Source organism: Corythoichthys intestinalis, chromosome 21, assembly GCF_030265065.1.
Source record: "Corythoichthys intestinalis isolate RoL2023-P3 chromosome 21, ASM3026506v1, whole genome shotgun sequence".
Taxonomy (NCBI): Eukaryota; Metazoa; Chordata; class Actinopteri; order Syngnathiformes; family Syngnathidae; genus Corythoichthys; species Corythoichthys intestinalis.
This window is the reverse complement of record NC_080415.1, coordinates 38,033,270-38,053,076: the sequence shown is the minus strand read 5'-3', so window position 1 is coordinate 38,053,076 and position 19,807 is coordinate 38,033,270. Positions and strand designations below refer to the sequence as shown.

Here is a 19,807-nt window from a genome sequence, read left to right as displayed (position 1 = left end):
ACTGAAAGAGAAACGGGTTTGCTCAGTGGAAGGTTGACACAAAATACACCTTTAGCGGTACCAGGCGTTAAGATAAGAAACGTTTGCGTCGTACATTTTTTCCATGATGACCTTCGCAACTTTAAGTTTTTTTTTGTTTTTTTTTTACCAATTTTAGATGGAGGAATGTATAGTAAATCTAACTGCTGACTTGACTGCATGTAGCCTGACTTGAAAAAAATACAGCATGGAGATTGCTTATGAAATGTTGTGTGTCCAGCTTTGCCTAATGCTAACCTCTGCCTGCCTGCTGACAGGTCAATAATGCCACCGCGAGAGTAATGACCAACAAAAAAGTGGCAAATCCGTACGCAAACGGTAAGATCTGACCTTTATTTGTATCTGTGTATGTGTTTGTTTCTTTGTGTGTGTCTTTTTTTCAGTTGTTACAAGGTGTTGCTGTGTAGTTGCAAACATAAAGCAACAGACCTTTCGTTTTTTCACAGCGAGGAAGGAGAGCCCTGTCTACCAAATACTTTTTTTATAATGAAACGGAAACAAAAAGCTGTATGCATCATCCTTTTACTATGATAAATGAAATGCATATTTGTCATAGAGGATGCTAAATCCATATTTGCCGTAGAGAATGAAGTTTGAAATATCACACAAATAGCAAAGTGCAGGCAAGAGGAAAGAAGCAGAGACAGAAAAATAATGGCGCAGGAAGAATAAATGAATACCTTTCCCCCAAAAAAGCCACTAGACTGACACTGAGACCTCCGCCTCTGTGGCAAATATCAAGTTAAAAGTAAAATCATGATGATAAAAAGCCCGGAGAGCTTTATGTGATGATTTTTTGGTTTGCAGCATACCTATTTTCGTATTTATTTAAAAGGGACAGGGCACATTGATGAACATCTTTTAGACACATCCAAAGATGTAAATACGCCGGTTTATTGCAAAAATTCTAATTTACATCTACATTCCCTTGGCAGGTAACACGCAAGACACAAAAAGACAAAAAAGAAGAAAAGACCTTTACATTTTTTGTAGAGTGATTCTACGTTACTTCATGTATTTACACCTGCCAGTTGCCAACATGTAATGCAATATTCATACAATGTTACATACGGAATACATATGGTAAATGGCATTTTTTTGCTAAGTGGAAAAATGGCTTTTGGTATATGGCATTGGTTTTTTTAGTGGCCAAATGAATTTTGGTATCTGGTTTTTTTTTACATATAGCATTTTTTTTTTTTTTTTATATGGCATTTTCGCAGGCCATGCACGTCGATGCCATTGACGGCTATGCAAGTCAACATTTTCTATTCATTTTGAATGGCAGAAAAAAATAAGTGGTTGTGATTTTGACCATACCACATAAAAAATGCCATCTACCAAAAGCCATTCTCCCTCAAACCAATAAAAATGCCACAAACCAGAATCCGTTTTGCCACATACCGAAAAAAATGCCATATACCAAAAGCCATTTTGCCACATACCAATAACCATGCCACATAGCAAAGTCGCTTTTGCCGCATACCTAAAAAAAAATGTCACATACAAAAAAATGGCATGTACCAAAATCCATTTTGCCACATACCAAAAAATGCCACATACAAAAAAATGGCATATACCAAAATCCATTTTGCCACATACCAAAAAAATGGCAAATACCAAATAAAAATGTCATATACCAAAATCCATTTTGCCACATACCCAAAAAAATGCCATATACCAAAAGCCTTTTTGCCACATACCAAAATCCATTTTGCCCCATACAAAAAATGGCAAATACCAAGTAAAAATGCTATATACAAAAATCAATTTTTCCTTATACCAAAAGAATGCCACATACCAGAACCCATTTTGCCACTTACCAAAGAAATGTCATATACAAAAAAATGGCACATTCAAAAATCGATTTTGCCAGATACCCCCCCCCCCAAAAAAAATGGCAAATACCAAAATCAATTTTGCCACATACCAAAGAAATGCCACATGCCAAAATCCATTCTGCCACATACCAATAAAATGGCAAATACCAAAATCCAATTTTTCACATACTAAAGAAATGCCACATATACCCACATACAAATACCCCCCTAAAAATGGCATAGGTGTATACCAAAATCAATTTTGCCACATACCATAAAAATGCCACATTCCAAAATCCATTCTGCCACATACAAAAATGGCAAATTCCAAATAAAAATGGCATATACCAAAATCGATTTTGCCACATACCAAAATCCATTTTGCAACAACATACCAATAAAAAATGCCACATGTCAAAGGCCATTTTGCCATATACCAAACACCACTTTTCCTTCTCGGTCCTGCTGCAATTTTTTGGGTCCCTATACCCAGCTGTGTGGTTTTGGCCAATACTGTAGCGATACCATGTTTTGGACTATGGGATAAAGTACAGCACCTGGAGAAAAGCAGCAAGCATGAGTAGTATATGCAAGAGTCAAGATTGAGAAAAAAAAAATACAGTTTCATCTGCAAAAACCGTGTGTCTGTGGACTATTTTCAGGCTGGAAGCTGAATCCAGTGGTTGGAGCGGTGTACGGTCCTGAATTTTATGCAGGTAAGAATAAGCTCAGTGAAGCATCTTTTATTTAAAGACCATGATGTGTATACATTTATCCATACCAGTGTTGTAATAAGGACATGTCTGGCTACAGTTAGCGGACTAAAAGTATAATGCATATGAGTGATTTCCACGGAAGCGTATTTGTGTAAGTGCACTTTGAAATAGCGGCTGGGCTTCATGAGCTGAGACTGTTCGTTCGCTGTAACTGTACTCCTTTTTGCTCATTAGTCTGAAATCTGTTCATTTCTAGACAGGTTTACGGCGCCCCTCTAAATAACTCTTCTGACAGAAAGCGAGAGAGCCCATCCATCTTTTTTATTTCCCTCCCTTGGTTTCAGTAAGGTACATCTATCCCTTAATCCGCAAACCCAAACAAGCAACAGAGCATGAAGAGATGACCTCTCTCCTCCCAGTCCCAATACAAACAGGGTAATCTTTTATTTAATCCACAAAAAATGACAAGCACATCATGGAACAAACTGTTATTCATTAAATGTGAATTGAATAATGTAATATAAAATATGAAAAAGCGAGAGTGTGGTGAATTTTGACTTAGCAATGCATTCGTCAGATCCAGATCAGGATCTTAATATGTGCCATTGCCAATAAGGATTTTCATCTAGATGCAACTAATTGGTGTAGGTTGTGATTTTAACAACAATTGCGTGTTTGCAGGATTTAAGTTGTTTCAGCTAATATTGTATAGGTTTGTGTATGCATTTATAATTAAGCTGGTGTGGGATGGGACAGCCCCCTACCGTCAGGCGTTGCGCGGAGTGAGGGCGAAGTGAGCTGTCAAGGAAATAATGATGTCTACGGGGAAACATATACAGTATATGTTAAATAAGAGTGGTCCAAGAATGTACCCTTGAGGGACTCCACACCAATAGCCAATGAGTTAAGTGAGAACTCTATAAGGGTTGGCGGGAAAAATCCTAATTCGTGCATGAAAGGGTTAACAATGTTACATTTGTCTATTCATAACTCTTTCCTAACAGACCAGAAGTTAACCAAACTCCTGGAAAAGATTGTGTTTGACTGTCTATAAACTGAAAGCAAGCTCAAGTGAGAGTGTTATGTGGCTCTTGACTTGGCACTCATTGCACTTTATGGCAATGAGACTTGACTTTTTCAGCTCCGGTAAAATAGCTGCGGCCTGGAAGGGCCGGCTCAGGGGGGTGTTAAAACGCCAACGCTCTCTAAATGGAGCGTTCTACAAATTGGTGTGTCCGAGTCATACGCACATCCAGTCTGGCTCGCTAATTTATAGGATGCTAATGTGCCAAGCGGTCTTAAAGGCACCACTAAAGTTTGCCGAGCCTAAATGACACCATATGCTTCTTTTCCTCCCAGGACTGCAGGAAATTGAATAGCCTGAATTTTAAGATGACGTATTAGTTAAGAAGAAAGCCCGTCATGTCTTCCCTCTTCAATTTTCTTTTTTTATACCTCCTTCCTCTCATGAATCAAACTCCCCGAGTCTTTTATGCCGATATTATCAGCCGATATGAGTTAACCGGAGATGGATTTGTATCTATATTTACAACTGCCGATAAATGAGAATTAAAAAAGGAAGAGGGGCGGAAGATAAATCCTTCAAGCGTGTTATGAGCTCAGTCAATATATTCGGAAATTTCTCTGTGGTTATCGCAGTTTTGATGAATGGCATTTACTCTATGTATAAAAATTATAAAAGCAACGCTTTGGGTCAACATTAGGAAGTCCAAATCTGTGGAATCGGAACGTCTTCTGGAATAATTCAGACTGCATTTCATCTAGTTTGGGGCGGGAGCAAAGCAGGATGTAAAGCAGGGCGTAAGGACGATTAATCACCCTTTATCAGACGGCTTTTCCCAGCACCCATCAGCTGAATCGGCCTCCATAAATCCCGGCCATCTGACAGTGCACTCCATCTCCATTGCTAGGCTTGGCTACAGGTTTATTGTGCGCAAATCCCGTTCAGAAGAATGACAGATGACCTCCGCCGTGCATGCGCGCGCACACAGAGACACACGTATTCGGAAAAAAAGCAGTCCACCGTGCATCACATGTGATGTCAAGTTTAACACATACATTATAATTAACTTTAAGACTTGATTTTAAAAATCGAAGCTAATTAATTAGAGGCTTTGTAACTGATTAACCTGGATTAATTGCATTCTAACCGCATTGAAACTTGAGTCCACATAAACTACATTTTTTGGTAACACTTTATTAGACACTGGCATCATAAGACTGTCATAATTATGACATGAGACTGTCATAATGACAAAATTTGCCGGATGACACTTAATGACATCTGTCATAATATAGAACACCAAAAGGGTTAGGATTAAATAAATAAAAACAATATTTTGAAACTAGAAACTGCAATTTCTGGAGAAATTACTCTGGGGCTTTGCTGTGCCCCGCCCAGGTTGGTCTGGGGACATTTCGGGGACAATATCAGGTCACTTCCTATTGATTTGGGGACATTTGGGGGACACGTCCTGGTCATATCAGGTCATTTGGGGACATTTGGGGGGCATGTCCTGGTCATATCAGGTCATTTGAGGACATTTGGGGGGCGTGTCTGGTCATATCAGGTCATTTGGGGAATTTTGGAGGGCGTGTCCTGGTCGTATCAAGTCATTTGGGGACATTTAGGGAAGTGTCCCGGTCATATCAGGTCATTTGAGGACATGTGGGGGGGCGTGTCTGGTCATATCAGGTCATTTGGGGACATTTGGATGGCGTGTCCTGGTCGTATCAAGTCATTTGGGGACATTTAGGGGAAGTGTCCTGGTCATATCAGGTCATTTGGGGGCGTGTCATGGTCATGTCAGGTCATTTGGGGACATTTGGGGGGCGTGTCCTGGTCAGATCAGGTCATTTGGGGACATTTGGGGGGCGTGTCCTGGTTAGATCAGGTCATTTGGGGACATTTAGGGGGAGTGTCCTGGTTATTTCAGGTCATTTGGGGACATTTGGGGGGCGTGTCCTGGTTATATCAGGTCATTTGGGGACATTTGGGGGGCGTGTCCTGGTCATATCAGGTCATTTGGGGACATTTGGAGGGTGTGTCCTGGTCGTATCAAGTAATTTGGGGACATTTGGGGGGCATGTCATGGTCATATCAGGTAATTTGGGGGCGTGTCATGGTCATATCAGGTCATTTGGGGACATTTAGGGGGAGTGTCCTGGTTAAATCAGGTCATTTGGGGACATTTGGGGGGCGTGTCATGGTCATATCAGGTCATTTGGGGAGATTTGGGGGTCGTGTCGTAGTCATATCAGGTCATTTGTGAGTGTAAGCCCGTTGGCAACCGACCCTAAGCTGCAATAGCTGCAGCCTGAATCCCGTTGTGGCTAAAAAACAGAATATGATGGTTCGCAACCGTCTGGCTTGGTATGGCTAAACCCCCCACCCCTACCGAATTGATGAGTTCGGTTGGGGGTGGCGTCACTGGAGCATGGATTTTGCACCACTGCTCCACACAGATCTTCTCTAGATCAATCAGACTTCTGGGCTGTCACTGAGAAACATGGAGGTTGAGCTTCCTGCTAAGATTTCTATTAGGTTTGGGTCTGGAGACTGGCTAGGCCCCTCCAGAACCTTGATATGCTTTTTACGAAGCTACTTCTTGGTTATTCTGGCTGTCTGCTTCGGGCCATTGTCATGTCGGAAGACCCGGTCTCGACTCATTTTCAATGCGCTAACTGAGGGAAGGACGTTATTTGCCAAAATCTCATGCTATATAGCCCTGGTCATCCTGTCCTTAATACAGTGCAGTCATCCAGTCCCATGTGCAGAAAAACACCCCCGTCTCAATGGGAGCCATTTAGTTATAGAAAGTCATCTGTGCATGAAAGGGTTAAATTACCCCCACACCCCCCCCCCAAAAAAAAAACAACAAAAAATAAACTTGCGTCTATTGTTGCTCCCAATTCATATGAATATGGATGTTTTCTGCATTTTGATTTTATAGGGCTGTCGGATGTCGCGCAAGAGCCCGGCCATGATTCATGGGTTATTACAGCAGCGCTGTAGCATGCGCAAACCATAGCTCATTGTCATATCCTATTCAGATATGTCACGCCAACAACAACAACAACACATGGCTCCCTTCGCATGGATACGCAGAGTAGAATTAATATAAGGATGTCCAATATTAAGAGAGAGGGGTAAAAAAGGCGGCGGGAGGAAATGGATCTTTATCGCCGACAGTGCTTGACATATTAATGCTGTTGTCAGACTCGTTAGAACGGGCCAAGGCAGATTGTTGTGGTGCTCCATCACTCGACTGCGTAATAGTACGGGACAGATGGATGAAAAGAGAAAAAGAACGAGAGATACAAGAGTATTACAGTACATTCATACATATGTATGAATACAATATGTGTGGAATTGATTAACCTGGATTAACTGCATTCTAACAGCATAGCAACTTTTGCTAAAAAAAAAAAAAAAAAAGCTCCATTTTTTTGTAACACTTTATTTGACACAGGCATCATAAGAGACTGACGACATGACTGTCATAAAGACATAAATGGAGCTAATAACAAAATGTGCCGGATGACACTTAATGACATCTGCCACAATATGGAACCCCAAAGGGTCAGGATTAAATTAAAAAAAACAAAATTTTGAAACTAGAAACTGCAATTTCTGGAGAAATTACTCTGGGGCTTTGCTGTGCAGAGATACAGATCTTAGCCCCACTCAGGTTGGTTTGGGGACATTTTAGGGACAGTTTTAGGTGACTTCCTATTGATTTGGGGACATTTGGGGGACATGTCCTAGTCATATCAGGTCATTTGGGGGGAGTCCCTGGTCATATTAGGTAATTTGGGGGGCGTGTCCTAGTCATATCAGATCATTTGGGGACATTTAAGGGGCATGTCCTGGTCATATCAGGTAATTTGGGGATGTGTCATGGTAATATCAGGTCGTTTGGGGACATTTGGGGGGCGTGTCCTGGTCATATCAGGTCATTCAGTGACATTTGGAGGGTGTTTCCTGGTCATATCCGGTCATTTGGGGGCGTGTCCTGGTCATATGAGGTCATTTAGGGACATTTGGGGGGCAAGTTCTAGTCATATCGGGTCATTTGGGGACATTTGCGGGGCGTGTCCTGGTCATATCAGGTCATTTGGGGGGAGTGGCCTGGTCATATCAGGTCGTTTGGGGACATTTGAGGGGCGTGTCCTGTTCATATCAGATCATTTTGGGGGCGTGTCCTCGTCATATCAGGTCATTTGGGGACATTTGGGGGCGTGTCATGGTCATATCAGGACATTTGGGGGGCAAGTCCTAGTCCTATTGGGTCATTTGGGGACATTTGCGGGGCGTGTCCTGGTCATATCCGGTCATTTGGGGGCGTGTCCTGGTCATATCAGGTCATTTGGGGGCGTGTCCAGGTCATATGAGGTCATTTAGGGACATTTGGGGGGCAAGTCCTACTCATATCGGGTCATTTGGGGACATTTGCGGGGCGTGTCCTGGTCAAATCAGGTCATTTGGGGACATTTGGGGGGAGGGGCCTGGTCATATCAGGTCGTTTGGGGACATTGAGGGGCGTGTCCTGTTCATATCAGATCATTTTGGGGGCGTGTCCTCGTCAGAACAGGTCATTTGGGGACATTTGGGGGTGTGTCATGGTCATATCAGGACATTTGGGGGGCAAGTCTTAGTCATATCGGGTCATTTGGGGACATTTGCGGGGCGTGTCCTGGTCATATCAGGTCATTTGGGGACATTTGGGGGGACTGGCCTGGTCATATCAGGTCGTTTGGGGACATTTGAGGGGCATGCATGATCGTAGCATGATCGTGCTAGACGTCCAATCCATTTAGACTGGGACGAGCAAATACAGTGAGGAAAATAAGTATTGTACCACTCTGTGATCACCATCCCTAGTGTGAGGCATGCGGGGTGGTAGCATCATGCTTTGAGAGTGTTTTTCTGCACATGGGACTGGACGACTGCACTGTATCAAGGATGGGCCACGCCCCCAAAATGATCTGATATGAACAGGACACGCCCCTCAAATATGTATGAATACTGTATGTGTGGAATTGTACCGATACCAAGTTTGTTTAATTACAGTACTGCATACTCACTTGAGTGTAAAGTAATTGCTATCATGGCTACTGCTTAACTCATCGGCTGCCAACCCTCATACTTTAAATGGATTGGACGTCTACTAGTAATAAACTCATTTCAATTGACGGCATGAAAAGAACTTTTGTCGCCCCTAGCAAATTGCCCTTAGGGCAGCCATGTTGGTAGCGGCGACATTCCCATCAAAGTCAGTGCATTAACATTAAAATGAAATCCTAGCTAGTTTATTTCTAAGTCAAAGATTATTTTATCCATGTTAATGTATCTGCGATTTAATCATTGGCTGCCATTGCTCCCGCGGCATTGCAGCACTTCATGTCAACAATGGGCTTTTTTTTTTTTAGCTTCAACTTTAGTAGCATGTACACACAGCCTTTTTATTCATGGTTTTGGCTAATAGCTCACAGACAGTTCTGCTAGCTTATTTTTAGCTTATAAAATATAAACATAAATACAGTATAGGCTCTGCTCTGAGAGTGTTACCATTACTTGACTTTTTAATATCACAATCCAGCCAAGATGGCCCTCCTGCTATGGGTCATGTTTCCAACATGGTCCGCTAATATAACATTTTAACATTACAAGTTGTCCCCTGGGAATGAGTCCCATTCCTACGCTGGCAATGTAACCCGGGTTTCCATGTAAATTGGAATAAACCCTTTAAACATCCCCTAAATCTCAAAATAACTTGCCAAAAACATGTTTTATACATTAAGTAAAAAATAAGATACTGTGAGGTACGGTGTATTAAATGCTGTTAAATTCAATGACTATTCGGGCTTTACTCACGAGAGAGTTGCCTTGCCAAGAGAAAAGGGTGCTGTAGAAAGAGTATAAATGCGAGAGAGGGGGGGTTATGGCCGCTCAGGTTACCAGCCACGCCTCTCAACGCCGTCCGAACTCGAAAAGCTAGATGGGAACTCGTTAGAGGAGTCGGCGCCGTGAAAGAAGCAGCAGAAATAGAACAAGGAAGTGGCACATCTCCCGGGCGGAAAAAAATGTAGGACCACTGCCACGCTGCTGGGGGAGGATGGGATCCTGACATGAAGAATGGCAACGGGAACTCGGTACTGTTTACGTGACAAACGTTACAGACGAGACTCCCAACGTTGTAAAGTCGAACTCACGTGAGTTGGGTTCGTCGTAACCCGGGGAGTACATGTATATAAGTTACCTGGCAGCCACAGTAATAGGGCAGTAGGTGGGTCCCACACTTTTCTTTATGGTGTGGCTCCCAGGGCGGAGCCTCCTCTTCGCCTGGGTGGTTGCAGGGGGTGCAGGGCTCTAGTCCTGAGACGCCCTGCGGCAGCTTCTCAGTGCTCTCCTGCTCCACCTTTCCCTCTTTTCTACCTGGATATCCTCCTCGGGCCCCGCCGCGGGTTGCCGGCTCAGTGCCGGTGGGTCAGCGGAGTGTCACCCACTCTAGGTGGGGATCATGTCTTGCCCCGGGCCTAGCGGGCCATGGGGCTCCCGCGGTGTGCCGTGTCAGTTGGTTGGTGGGCCGGGTGGACGGCCGGTGGTAGGGGCGAGCTTGGGGGCCAGTGCTGCGTCCCCTCATCCCTTTCTTGAAGGCCGGTTAATGGGGGCGCGGATGGTTTGGGGGACCACGCTGGGTCCCAGGTGTTGCCCACTTAATGGGGGCTAGGATGGTGCAGGGGATGGCGGTGGCCCCGTTGCTGGAGCTATTGGAGGAGGGATGGGCCACACTGGCCCACCCCCCTTGATTGGCTGGGGAGGGGCCGTGGCCAAGGCGGGGCCCCCACACAGCATTTCTACTTGTCTAAAGGACTATCACACGTCTGATGGGATTCAAGCATGACTGGGTGCAATTAGACACACTCAGGCAGAGAAACTCTCAGTGCCAGGATTAGCAGTCAGGCAGCATAGAATAAGATGTTATTATAACCACACATACAAGTGGTTCACATAATACTGGGTTCTACACCTCACATTGCTGATTCGTGTCCACCAGAAATACAATTAGCTAACGATAGCACCACTATATTCATAGTTAGTGTGGGCGTTAATTATTTTTTTTTAAACATTACATAAGTCACACTTGTGTATAAGTCGCAGGCCCAGCGAAACTATGAAAACAGTGTGATTTATAGTCCAGAAAATACCGTAAACGCCAATCTGTTAGTGCGCGAATGACAATTTGCTTCGCTATTTGTAATCTTTGCAGTTCAGGTCCAGTTCAGTTTCGATTTGACCGTGTTGATTTGAATATATTTGTGCTCCAAATTCAATTCTGTGCTTTTGTATTTGTTTCAGTCACAGGGTTTCCGTACCCCACCACAGGAGCTGCGGTAGCTTACAGAGGGGCCCATTTGAGAGGGAGGGGCCGGGCTGTCTACAACACGTTCCGCGCCGCGCCACCTCCACCTCCCATACCGGCCTACGGAGCGTGAGTGACATGCATACGTTCTCGTGGTGAATAGATGTAATTTAAGAGTATTCAAACGTACAAACACACACTCGCAATTGAAACCGCCACGCTTTCAGTAATGGGAGAATGGTGAGTGGAAAACAAAAAGGCCACTTTCTAATAGAGCGGAAAATTGCTCTTTGATTCCAGAATGGTCAAATTTGTCTCTTTTTTTCGAAAGTGTCACTCTTTATTCAGCTGTGAATGAACTGCTATGACCTGCCCTGCACACTCCAACAGGCCCAACTCACTCAATGCGAGTCCTAGTGGGTGTTTGGAGGAGGGATATGTGTGTGCGTGTGGGGGGGGGGGGGGGGGGGGGCATGTAATTTAAAGATTCTCTTCATATTTGGAATACAGACACTTTAGCATTTTTAGCTAATTGTAATGCTTGTAACAACAGAATTATAGACAAAATCCTGACAATGTTGTTTTTGTTAGCAGTGTCGTCTACCAGGATGGATTTTATGGAGCGGAAATATATGTAAGTACTGTAGTACTACGATTACATTTTTCAAATTTCTCATTATGTCTAGAGTATTAAATCAAATGACTTTTGCTTTTTATGTCATACATAATTTTGTCATGCTGTCTCTTTGTTCAGGGCGGATATGCAGCTTACAGATATGCCCAACCAGCTGCTACTGCTGCAGCTGCATATAGTGACAGGTACCGTATGTTAGCCTGTTTCTGCTGTGTGGTCTTGTCAAGATACGGTGCTGAAGCGGAATGGCCGGCAGCGAAAGAACATTCATTCGTTCATCCGCTAACACTCTCCCACTTCAAACAGCAGGGCCGAGAACAAAAAGTGGTATTTGCCATGTGGCAAAATGGATTTTGCCATGTTGCATTTTTTTTTTTGTCATGAGGCAAAATGGATTTTGCCATGTGGCATTTTTATTTCCATGTGGCAAAATTGGTTGTGCTTTTAGCCATGTGGAAAAATTGATTTTGCCATGTGACATTTTTTGCCATATGGCAAAATTGATTTTGCCGTGTGGCATTTTTTGCCATGTGTCATTTTTTATTTTTTTTTTATTTTTTTATTTTTTTTGCCAAGTGGCAATTGATTTTGCCATGTGGCATTCTTTGCCATGTGGCATTTTTTTTATTTATTTTTATTTATTTATTTATTTATTTTTTGCTGTGTGGCATTTTTTTGCCATGTGGCAAAATTGGTTTTGCTTTTGCCATGTGGAAAAATGGATTTTGCCATGTGGCATTTTACGCCATGTGGCAAAATTGATTTTGCCATGTGGCATTTTTTGCTATGTGGCAATTGATTTTGCCATTCGGCATTCTTTGCCATCTGGCATTTATTTATTTATTTATTTATTTTGCCGTGTGGCATTTTTTGCCATGTGGCATTCTTTGCCATGTGGCATTGATTTATTTCTTTTTTTATTTCTTTCTTTTTTTTGCTGTGTGGTAAAATTGGTTTTGCTTTTGCCATGTGGAAAAATTGATTTTGCCATGTGGCATTTTTCGCCATGTGGCAAAATGGATTTTGCCATGTGGCAAAATTTTTTTTTTGCCTTGTGGCATTTTTTTTTTTTGCCGAGTGGCAGAATTGGTTTTGCTTTTTGCCATGTGGAAAAATTGATTTTGAATGTTCCAAAATGGATTTTGCCATGTGGCATTTTTTTAGGGATGTGGCAAAATGGATTTTGCAATGTGGCAAAAAAAAATTTTTTTTTTTTGTTTTTTTTGTTTTTTGTTTTTTGCCTTGTGGCATTTTTTTGCCGAGTGGCAAAATTGGTTTTGCTTTTTGCCATGTGGAAAAATTGATTTTGCCATGTGGCATGTTTTTATATGTTCCAAAATTGATTTTGCCATGTGGCATTATTTTAGGGTATGTGGCAAAATGGGTGCACTGTAATGTAAAGTGTATGGTCAAAAATCACAACAACATGTTTTTCTGCCATTCAAAATGAAAAGAGAATTTGGACGTTTACAGCCGTCAATGGCATAGCCTGACTTGGGTACCAGTTGGATGTCAATGCGCTGTCATGGTAAATGTATGGTTAAAAATCACAGCCACATGTTATTTTGCCATTTAAAATGAATGGAAAATTTGGACGTGCATAGCCTGCAAAAATGCTATATACACCAAAATAAATGCCTCATACCAAAAATAAGACGCGTTTAACCCAAAATCCATTTTGCCACATACCAATAAAAAATGCCACATGTCAAAATACATTTTGCCACATGGCAAAAAAAAAAAAAGCCACATGGCAAATACCACCTTTGGTTCTCGCTGTCTCTCACTTCAAATGGATTGGATGTCTACTAGTGATAAACTAATTGGTGGGGAGGGCGCATCTTGGCCAAAGGAAGAATTTTTTTTAATTTTTTTAGTCATCGGGAATCCATTTGAAGTAGGAGGGTTGGCAGTCAATGAACTAACATTCACAGATTAGTCTAGTGATAAACTCATTGAAATTCACAGCAGAAGGATGATTGTACACCACATAATTAGATGTTTATTTTACCCCTAAATTCCACTATTTCTGTGTGGGCTGTGTTCAGCTCCGATGCGGACAGCCATGCTCAATGCCCACTGCATATCATCATCATCATCATGCGGTCCGTACAACCGCGGACTCTCGACACGCATGCACAAAACAGAGGAAACCACGTGGTCAGATCAACACAAAGTTTTTATTGTGACTATTTTCAGTAAAAAAATGAACATAAAGGTTACGAACGAGTTCCGTTCCTACGCTGGCGACGTAAATTGAATTTCCGTGTAAGTCGGAATTAATCCCTGAAGTACCCTAAAATAACTATCGAAAAAGTCCAAAAGTATTTTGCATAATGATGGAGGATACACTGCCCTCTGGTGGCAGTTTTGGGTCTGGCTGGACTGTCGCCTTGTATGATTGAGAAGCAGACTCAGATGTCTGACATGGATAAAGGATAGCTGGGCTCTGGTTTGGCCCACATAAGGGTAGGTTGTTTCAGCTAATATATGTTTGTGTATGCATTTGTAATTAAGTTTACAGCTACAGTTTGTGGAGTTGTGTGTGAGCGATTTGCAATGAAAATTGTAAATACGTTAGCATTCGTAGCATTTAAGGTAAAGGACTTTTGATAGGCAAATTAGGCTAATTTATTCGACTAAATTTACATATTTATCAGACTAAAACAAAAACAACAACTGGGTACAAAATGGCGGACAAGACTCCTCCGTCGTAAAGTCGAAATCACGTACAGTGGTTTCTGAACCTTTTGGAATTCCTCACATTTCTGCTTAAAATCACCATCAAATGTCGTCTGATCTTTGTCAAAATCACACAGATGAAAAACTGTCTGCTTTACCTGAAACCACCCAAACATAGCTTTTCGTATTTTAATGAGGATAGTATGCAAACAATTACAGAAGGGGAGAAAAATAAGTAAATGAACCATCACATTTAATATTTTGGTAAAAAGGCAGAGAGTTCACTTATTTTTCACTTTTTTTTTCTGTCATTGTTTGAATGCTATCCTCATTAAAATATGAAAACCTATAAATGTTTGGGTGGTTTTAGTTAAAGCAGACACTATTTTTACATCTGTGTGATTTTGACAAAGATCAAATCACATTTGATGGTGATTTTATGCAGAAATATGAGAAAATCCAAAAGGTTGAGATACTTTTTCATACCACTGTAAATCAAGTACATCGTAACCCGGGGACTACAGTGGGGCAAATGAGTATTTAGTCAATCACCAATTGTGCAAGTTCTCCTACTTGAAAAGATTAGAGGCCTGTAATTGTCAACATGGGTAAACCTCAATCATGAGAGACAGAATGTGGGGGAAAAAAACAGAAAATCACATTGTTTGATTTTTAAAGAATTTATTTCCAAATTCGAGTTGAAAATAAGTATTTGGTCACCTACAAACAAGCAAGATTTCTGGCAGTCAAAGAGGTCTAACTTCTTCTAACGAGGTCTAACGAGGCTCCACTCGTTACCTGTATTTATGACACCTGTTTTAACTCATTAACGGTATAAAATACACCTGTCCACAATCTCAGTCAGTCACACTCCAAACTCCACTATGGCCAAGACCAAAGAGCTGTCGAAGGACACCAGAGACAACATTGTAGACCTGCACCAGGTTGGGAAGACTGGATCTGCAATAGGTAAAACGCTTGGTGTAAAGAAATCAACTGTGGGAGCAATTATTAGAAAATGGAAGACATACAAGACCACTGACAATCTCCCTCGATCTGGGGCTCCATGCAAGATCTCACTCCATGGCGTCAAAATGATAACAAGAACGGTGAGCAAAAATCCCAGATCCACACGGGGGCATCTAGTGAATGACCTGCAGAGAGCTGGGACCACAGTAACAAAGGCTACTATCAGTAACACAATGCGCCGCCAGGGACTCATATCCTGCACGGCCAGACGTGTCCCCCTGCTGAAGCCAGTACACGTCCAGGCCTGTCTGCGGTTCGCTAGAGAGCATTTGGATGATCCAGAAGAGGACTGGGAGAATGTGTTATGGTCAGATGAAACCAAAATAGAACTTTTTGGTCCTCGTGTTTGGAGGAGAAAGAACACTGAATTGCATCCGAAGAACACCATACCCGCTGTGAAGCATGGGGGTGGAAACATCATGCTTTGGGGCTGTTTTTCTGCAAAAGGACCAGGGCGACTGATCTGTGTAAAGGAAAAAATGAATGGGGCCCATGTATCGAGAGATTTTGAGTGAAAATCTCCTTCCATCAGCAAGGGCATTGAAGATGAGACGTGGCTGGGTTTTTCAGCATGGCAGTTTTTCCATACAGACAGCCAGGGCAACAAAGGAGTGGCTTCATAAGAAGCATTTTAAGGTCCTGGAGTAGCCTAGCCAGTCTCCAGGTCTCAACCTCATAGAAAATCTGTGGAGGGAGTTGAAAGTCCGTGTTGCCCAACGACAGCCCCAAAACATCACTGCTCTAGAAGAGATCTGCATGGAGGAATGGGCCGAAATACCAGCAACAGTGTGTGAAAAGCCTGTGAAGAGAAAACGTTTGTCCTCCGTTATTGCCAACAAAGGGTACATAACAAAGTATTGAGATGAACTTTTGGTATTGACCAAATACTTATTTTCCACCATGATTTGCTAATAAATTCTTTAAGAATCAAACAATGTGATTTTCTGGGGGGGTTTTTCCACATTCTGTCTCTCATTGTTGAGGTTTACCCATGTTGCCAATTACAGGCCTCTAATATTTTCAAGTGGGAGAACTTGCACAATTAATGGTTGACTAAATGCTAATTTGCCCCACTGTACCTATAGTTGATGGCCAAGGTTGAAATGCAGCGAATGTTTGCGCACAACCTGGAGAAGGAGAGGACGGAAAAGTCACCCGGGCTAGCTTATCTAGTCTATTTAAGTCCTCCCTTACTCGACAATAAATAAAACTGCCTGCCTGACGCTCTGACCCATCTCCTCAGTGCTTAGACTTCCCTCTAAATCAAGAGTGCGTGAAACTAAAATACAAGAGAAGAGAGGGGCCATGCACAACCATCATGGAGAATAAACAATCTAGGAATGACAAAGAGAGGAATACGTAGGGTATGTGCGGAAAATGAAAGGAGACTAAATTAGTCCTGCGGCGTGAAGCTGATGTGCTCTCTCACCTGCAGTATACTTCTCCTTTCCTTTCTTCATAAGTCTTCAGAGACCAGCGCTCTCTTCTCACCTCTATTGTATCTTACATTATCAGAGGCCTACAGATTCCCACTGTGAACATTTCTTATCTGACCTGACATGCTTTATCTCGTGAGGCAAGCTCATAGGGCACGCTTAACACACACACACACACACACACGCACACGAAAACAACTATCTATGGGTATAACTCTGGTTTTCGCAGCTTTCAAAGCTAGTTTATTAGGGTAAAAATCGTTCATACCGGTACTAAGTTTTATTTTACCGTCTTATCTTTTATTCCTCTGCTTTATGTCCCGTTTAAAACCTGCAGGGTAGCTCTCGCAGATAACGGCAGAGAAATTCTTTAAGTACAATCGACATTTCAAAAAACACATTAATTATTAAGTCGGAATTAACCCTTTGAATACCTCAAAACACCCTAAATGGAAAAAAAAAACTTTTCAAAAACATGTATTATACGTCATTATACTGTCCTCGCCAACACATTGGCGCTAAGTCCTAGCTAGACAGCGAGCTAAGCTCCGAAATGACGATGTCAGGCGTCCTTGTGGTTTGCTGACTTTATTCGTATGCTCAGGACATCAACACTTTCAGAATGAAACTAAAATAAAATTAAATCAAATTAGTCTCATCTTCAATAATGGCAATTCAAATTTGCGTTTACAAGTAGCTGTTGATACAGCAATACCAAATGATTAGCATGTATCAGTTAGCATCCACGCATCATCAAAGAAATCACATCACTTCACACATCACACATCACTGAAGGAATCTGACTTCTTGGCCAGACTGCCGGAATCACGCCAGCCGAACCGCCGGAACCGCGCTCGCGCAATTCCAACGACCCGGGCCGGCGGAACACCGACAACCCACCCAAAAGGCCAAACTCTGCGCGCACTCACCCTAGTTTTAGTTCAGTAGCTGTTGATACAGCAATAAGAAGCGATTAGCATGTATCAGTTAGCATCCACACATCATCAAAGCAATCACATCAACTCACCCCAATTATGTAGGTCACCATTGAAAACTGAAGAAATCTGACCTCTTGGCCAGACTGCCGGAATCACACGAGCCAAATCGCGCTAGCACAATTCCAACGACCCGGGCCGGCGGAACACCGACAATCCACCCAAAAGGCCAAACTCTGCACGTTCACCCTAGTTTTAGTTCGGTAGCTGTTGATACAGAAATAAGAAGCGATGAGCATGTATCAGTTAGCATCCACACATCATCAAAGAAATCACATCACTTCACACATCACACAACACTGAAGAAATCTGACTTCTTGGCCAGACTGCCGGAATCACGCCAGCCGAACCGCCGGAACCGCGCTCGCGCAATTCCAACGACCCGGGCCGGCGGAACACCGACAACCCACCCAAAAGGCCAAACTCTGCGCGCACTCACCCTAGTTTTAGTTCAGTAGCTGTTGATACAGCAATAAGAAGCGATTAGCATGTATCAGTTAGCATCCACACATCATCAAAGCAATCACATCAACTCACCCCAATTATGTAGGTCACCATTGAAAACTGAAGGAATCTGACCTCTTGGCCAGACTGCCGGAATCACACGAGCCAAATCGCGCTAGCGCAATTCCAACGACCCGGGCCAGCGGAACACCGACAACCCACCCAAAAGGCCAAACTCTGCGCGTTCACCCTAGTTTTAGTTCGGCAGCAATCATACAACAAGGGGAGACCCAGGCGAGGAGGAAAACTGGATCCAGGGTCAGCAAACAACGAGCAAACAGGAATATCCCCAAGAAGCAATGGATGTTAGCTAAGCGTTCAGTCTTTTTGAACACTGCGGTGAGGCGGGCAATGGGTTCGGAAGAAGGAGTGACTGGGTTTTTTTTAGGTTAATATTCTGTTGCCAATCTGCTTCAGATTGGGAGGTAAAGTTCGGGTGTCGCCGTTGCTGAGTCATGGTTCATGAGGCAACCGCGGTGGGAGGTTTGGCCCGCCTCAGTGTCTGAGAGGTACTGAGGTGTGGCCACGTTCTTGAAGTCCATCTTCTCTGGTCAGGGTAAGGTTGTGCTGATTCTGGAACTGTTAATCATTCGGATCGGGCTCTTTGTTGTTTCATGCTTTAAAATATAGTCCGCTTGTTTCCGTAAGCTGTGTTTAAATGCCTGTGAGTATGTGGGAATAATACAAACACTTAAATGGTAAATACTAGAAAAGGTATTATTCCCCTCAAGACGCACAATAAACATTACAAAAGGGGTTTTATTAGAGATCGATCGGGTCCGATCACGTCATTTTCAAAGTATCTGAATCGGCAAAAAAATATCGGCCATGCCTTTTTTTAATATATATATTTCTTAATTAACTCGTTTTCTAATTGTATTTAATGTTAGACATAATATGTTACACTCATCCAGAGTCTTTAGTTTAGGCTTAAGGTAGGGTTATCAAATTTATCCCGATAACGGCGGTAATTAATTTTTTAAAAAATGTATCACGTTAAAATATTTAACGCAATTAATGCATGCACTGCACGACCCACTCACGCATTGTCTTGCTCAATCTGTAATGGCGCCGTTTTACCTATATAGAGAGATAAAAGGCAGCGTAAAATGAGTAGACTGAATTTTGGCAGCCTTTGGAGCCTTTTTTTAATTGGCTAAAGCCTTACAATCCCTCTCCCTACGATTAGAAATATCATGGGAAGCAATGTGGGGAAGCAAGGTAGCAATTGATCTTTTTCTTAACACTTTATGTTATTTCCCAACGCAGAGAAGATATATCAATTGGTAGCACTACGCACAGTCATGGTTCCACTTCCCATCATGCATTTGGGCATGGCTACAGTATCATTTATTGAAAGCTCAACAAATACACTAGATGGCAATATTTAGTCACAATATACAAAGTCACAAGTCTTTCTATCCGTGGATCCCTCTCACAGAAAGAATGTTAATAATGTAAAATGCCATCTTGAGGATTTATTGTCATAATAAACAAATACAGTACTAATGTACTGTATGTTGAATGTATATATTCCTCTGAGTTTTATTCATTTTTTTCTTAAT

At 42.4% G+C, this 19,807-nt stretch overlaps 1 protein-coding gene across 12 annotated transcripts in view; it reads left to right on the top strand.

Annotated features, from left to right (window-relative positions):
• Window positions 1-19,807, top strand: part of rbfox3a (RNA binding fox-1 homolog 3a) — a 597,184-nt gene that overhangs the window by 548,520 nt on the left and 28,857 nt on the right. For all 12 annotated transcript variants that reach the window (XM_057825678.1, XM_057825688.1, XM_057825685.1 and 9 more), the window contains 5 exons: window positions 297-357; window positions 2,522-2,575; window positions 10,959-11,091; window positions 11,557-11,596; window positions 11,717-11,781. In XM_057825678.1, coding sequence (XP_057681661.1) covers window positions 297-357; window positions 2,522-2,575; window positions 10,959-11,091; window positions 11,557-11,596; window positions 11,717-11,781 — 353 coding nt within the window. The remainder of the gene's footprint in view (window positions 1-296; window positions 358-2,521; window positions 2,576-10,958; window positions 11,092-11,556; window positions 11,597-11,716; window positions 11,782-19,807) is intronic.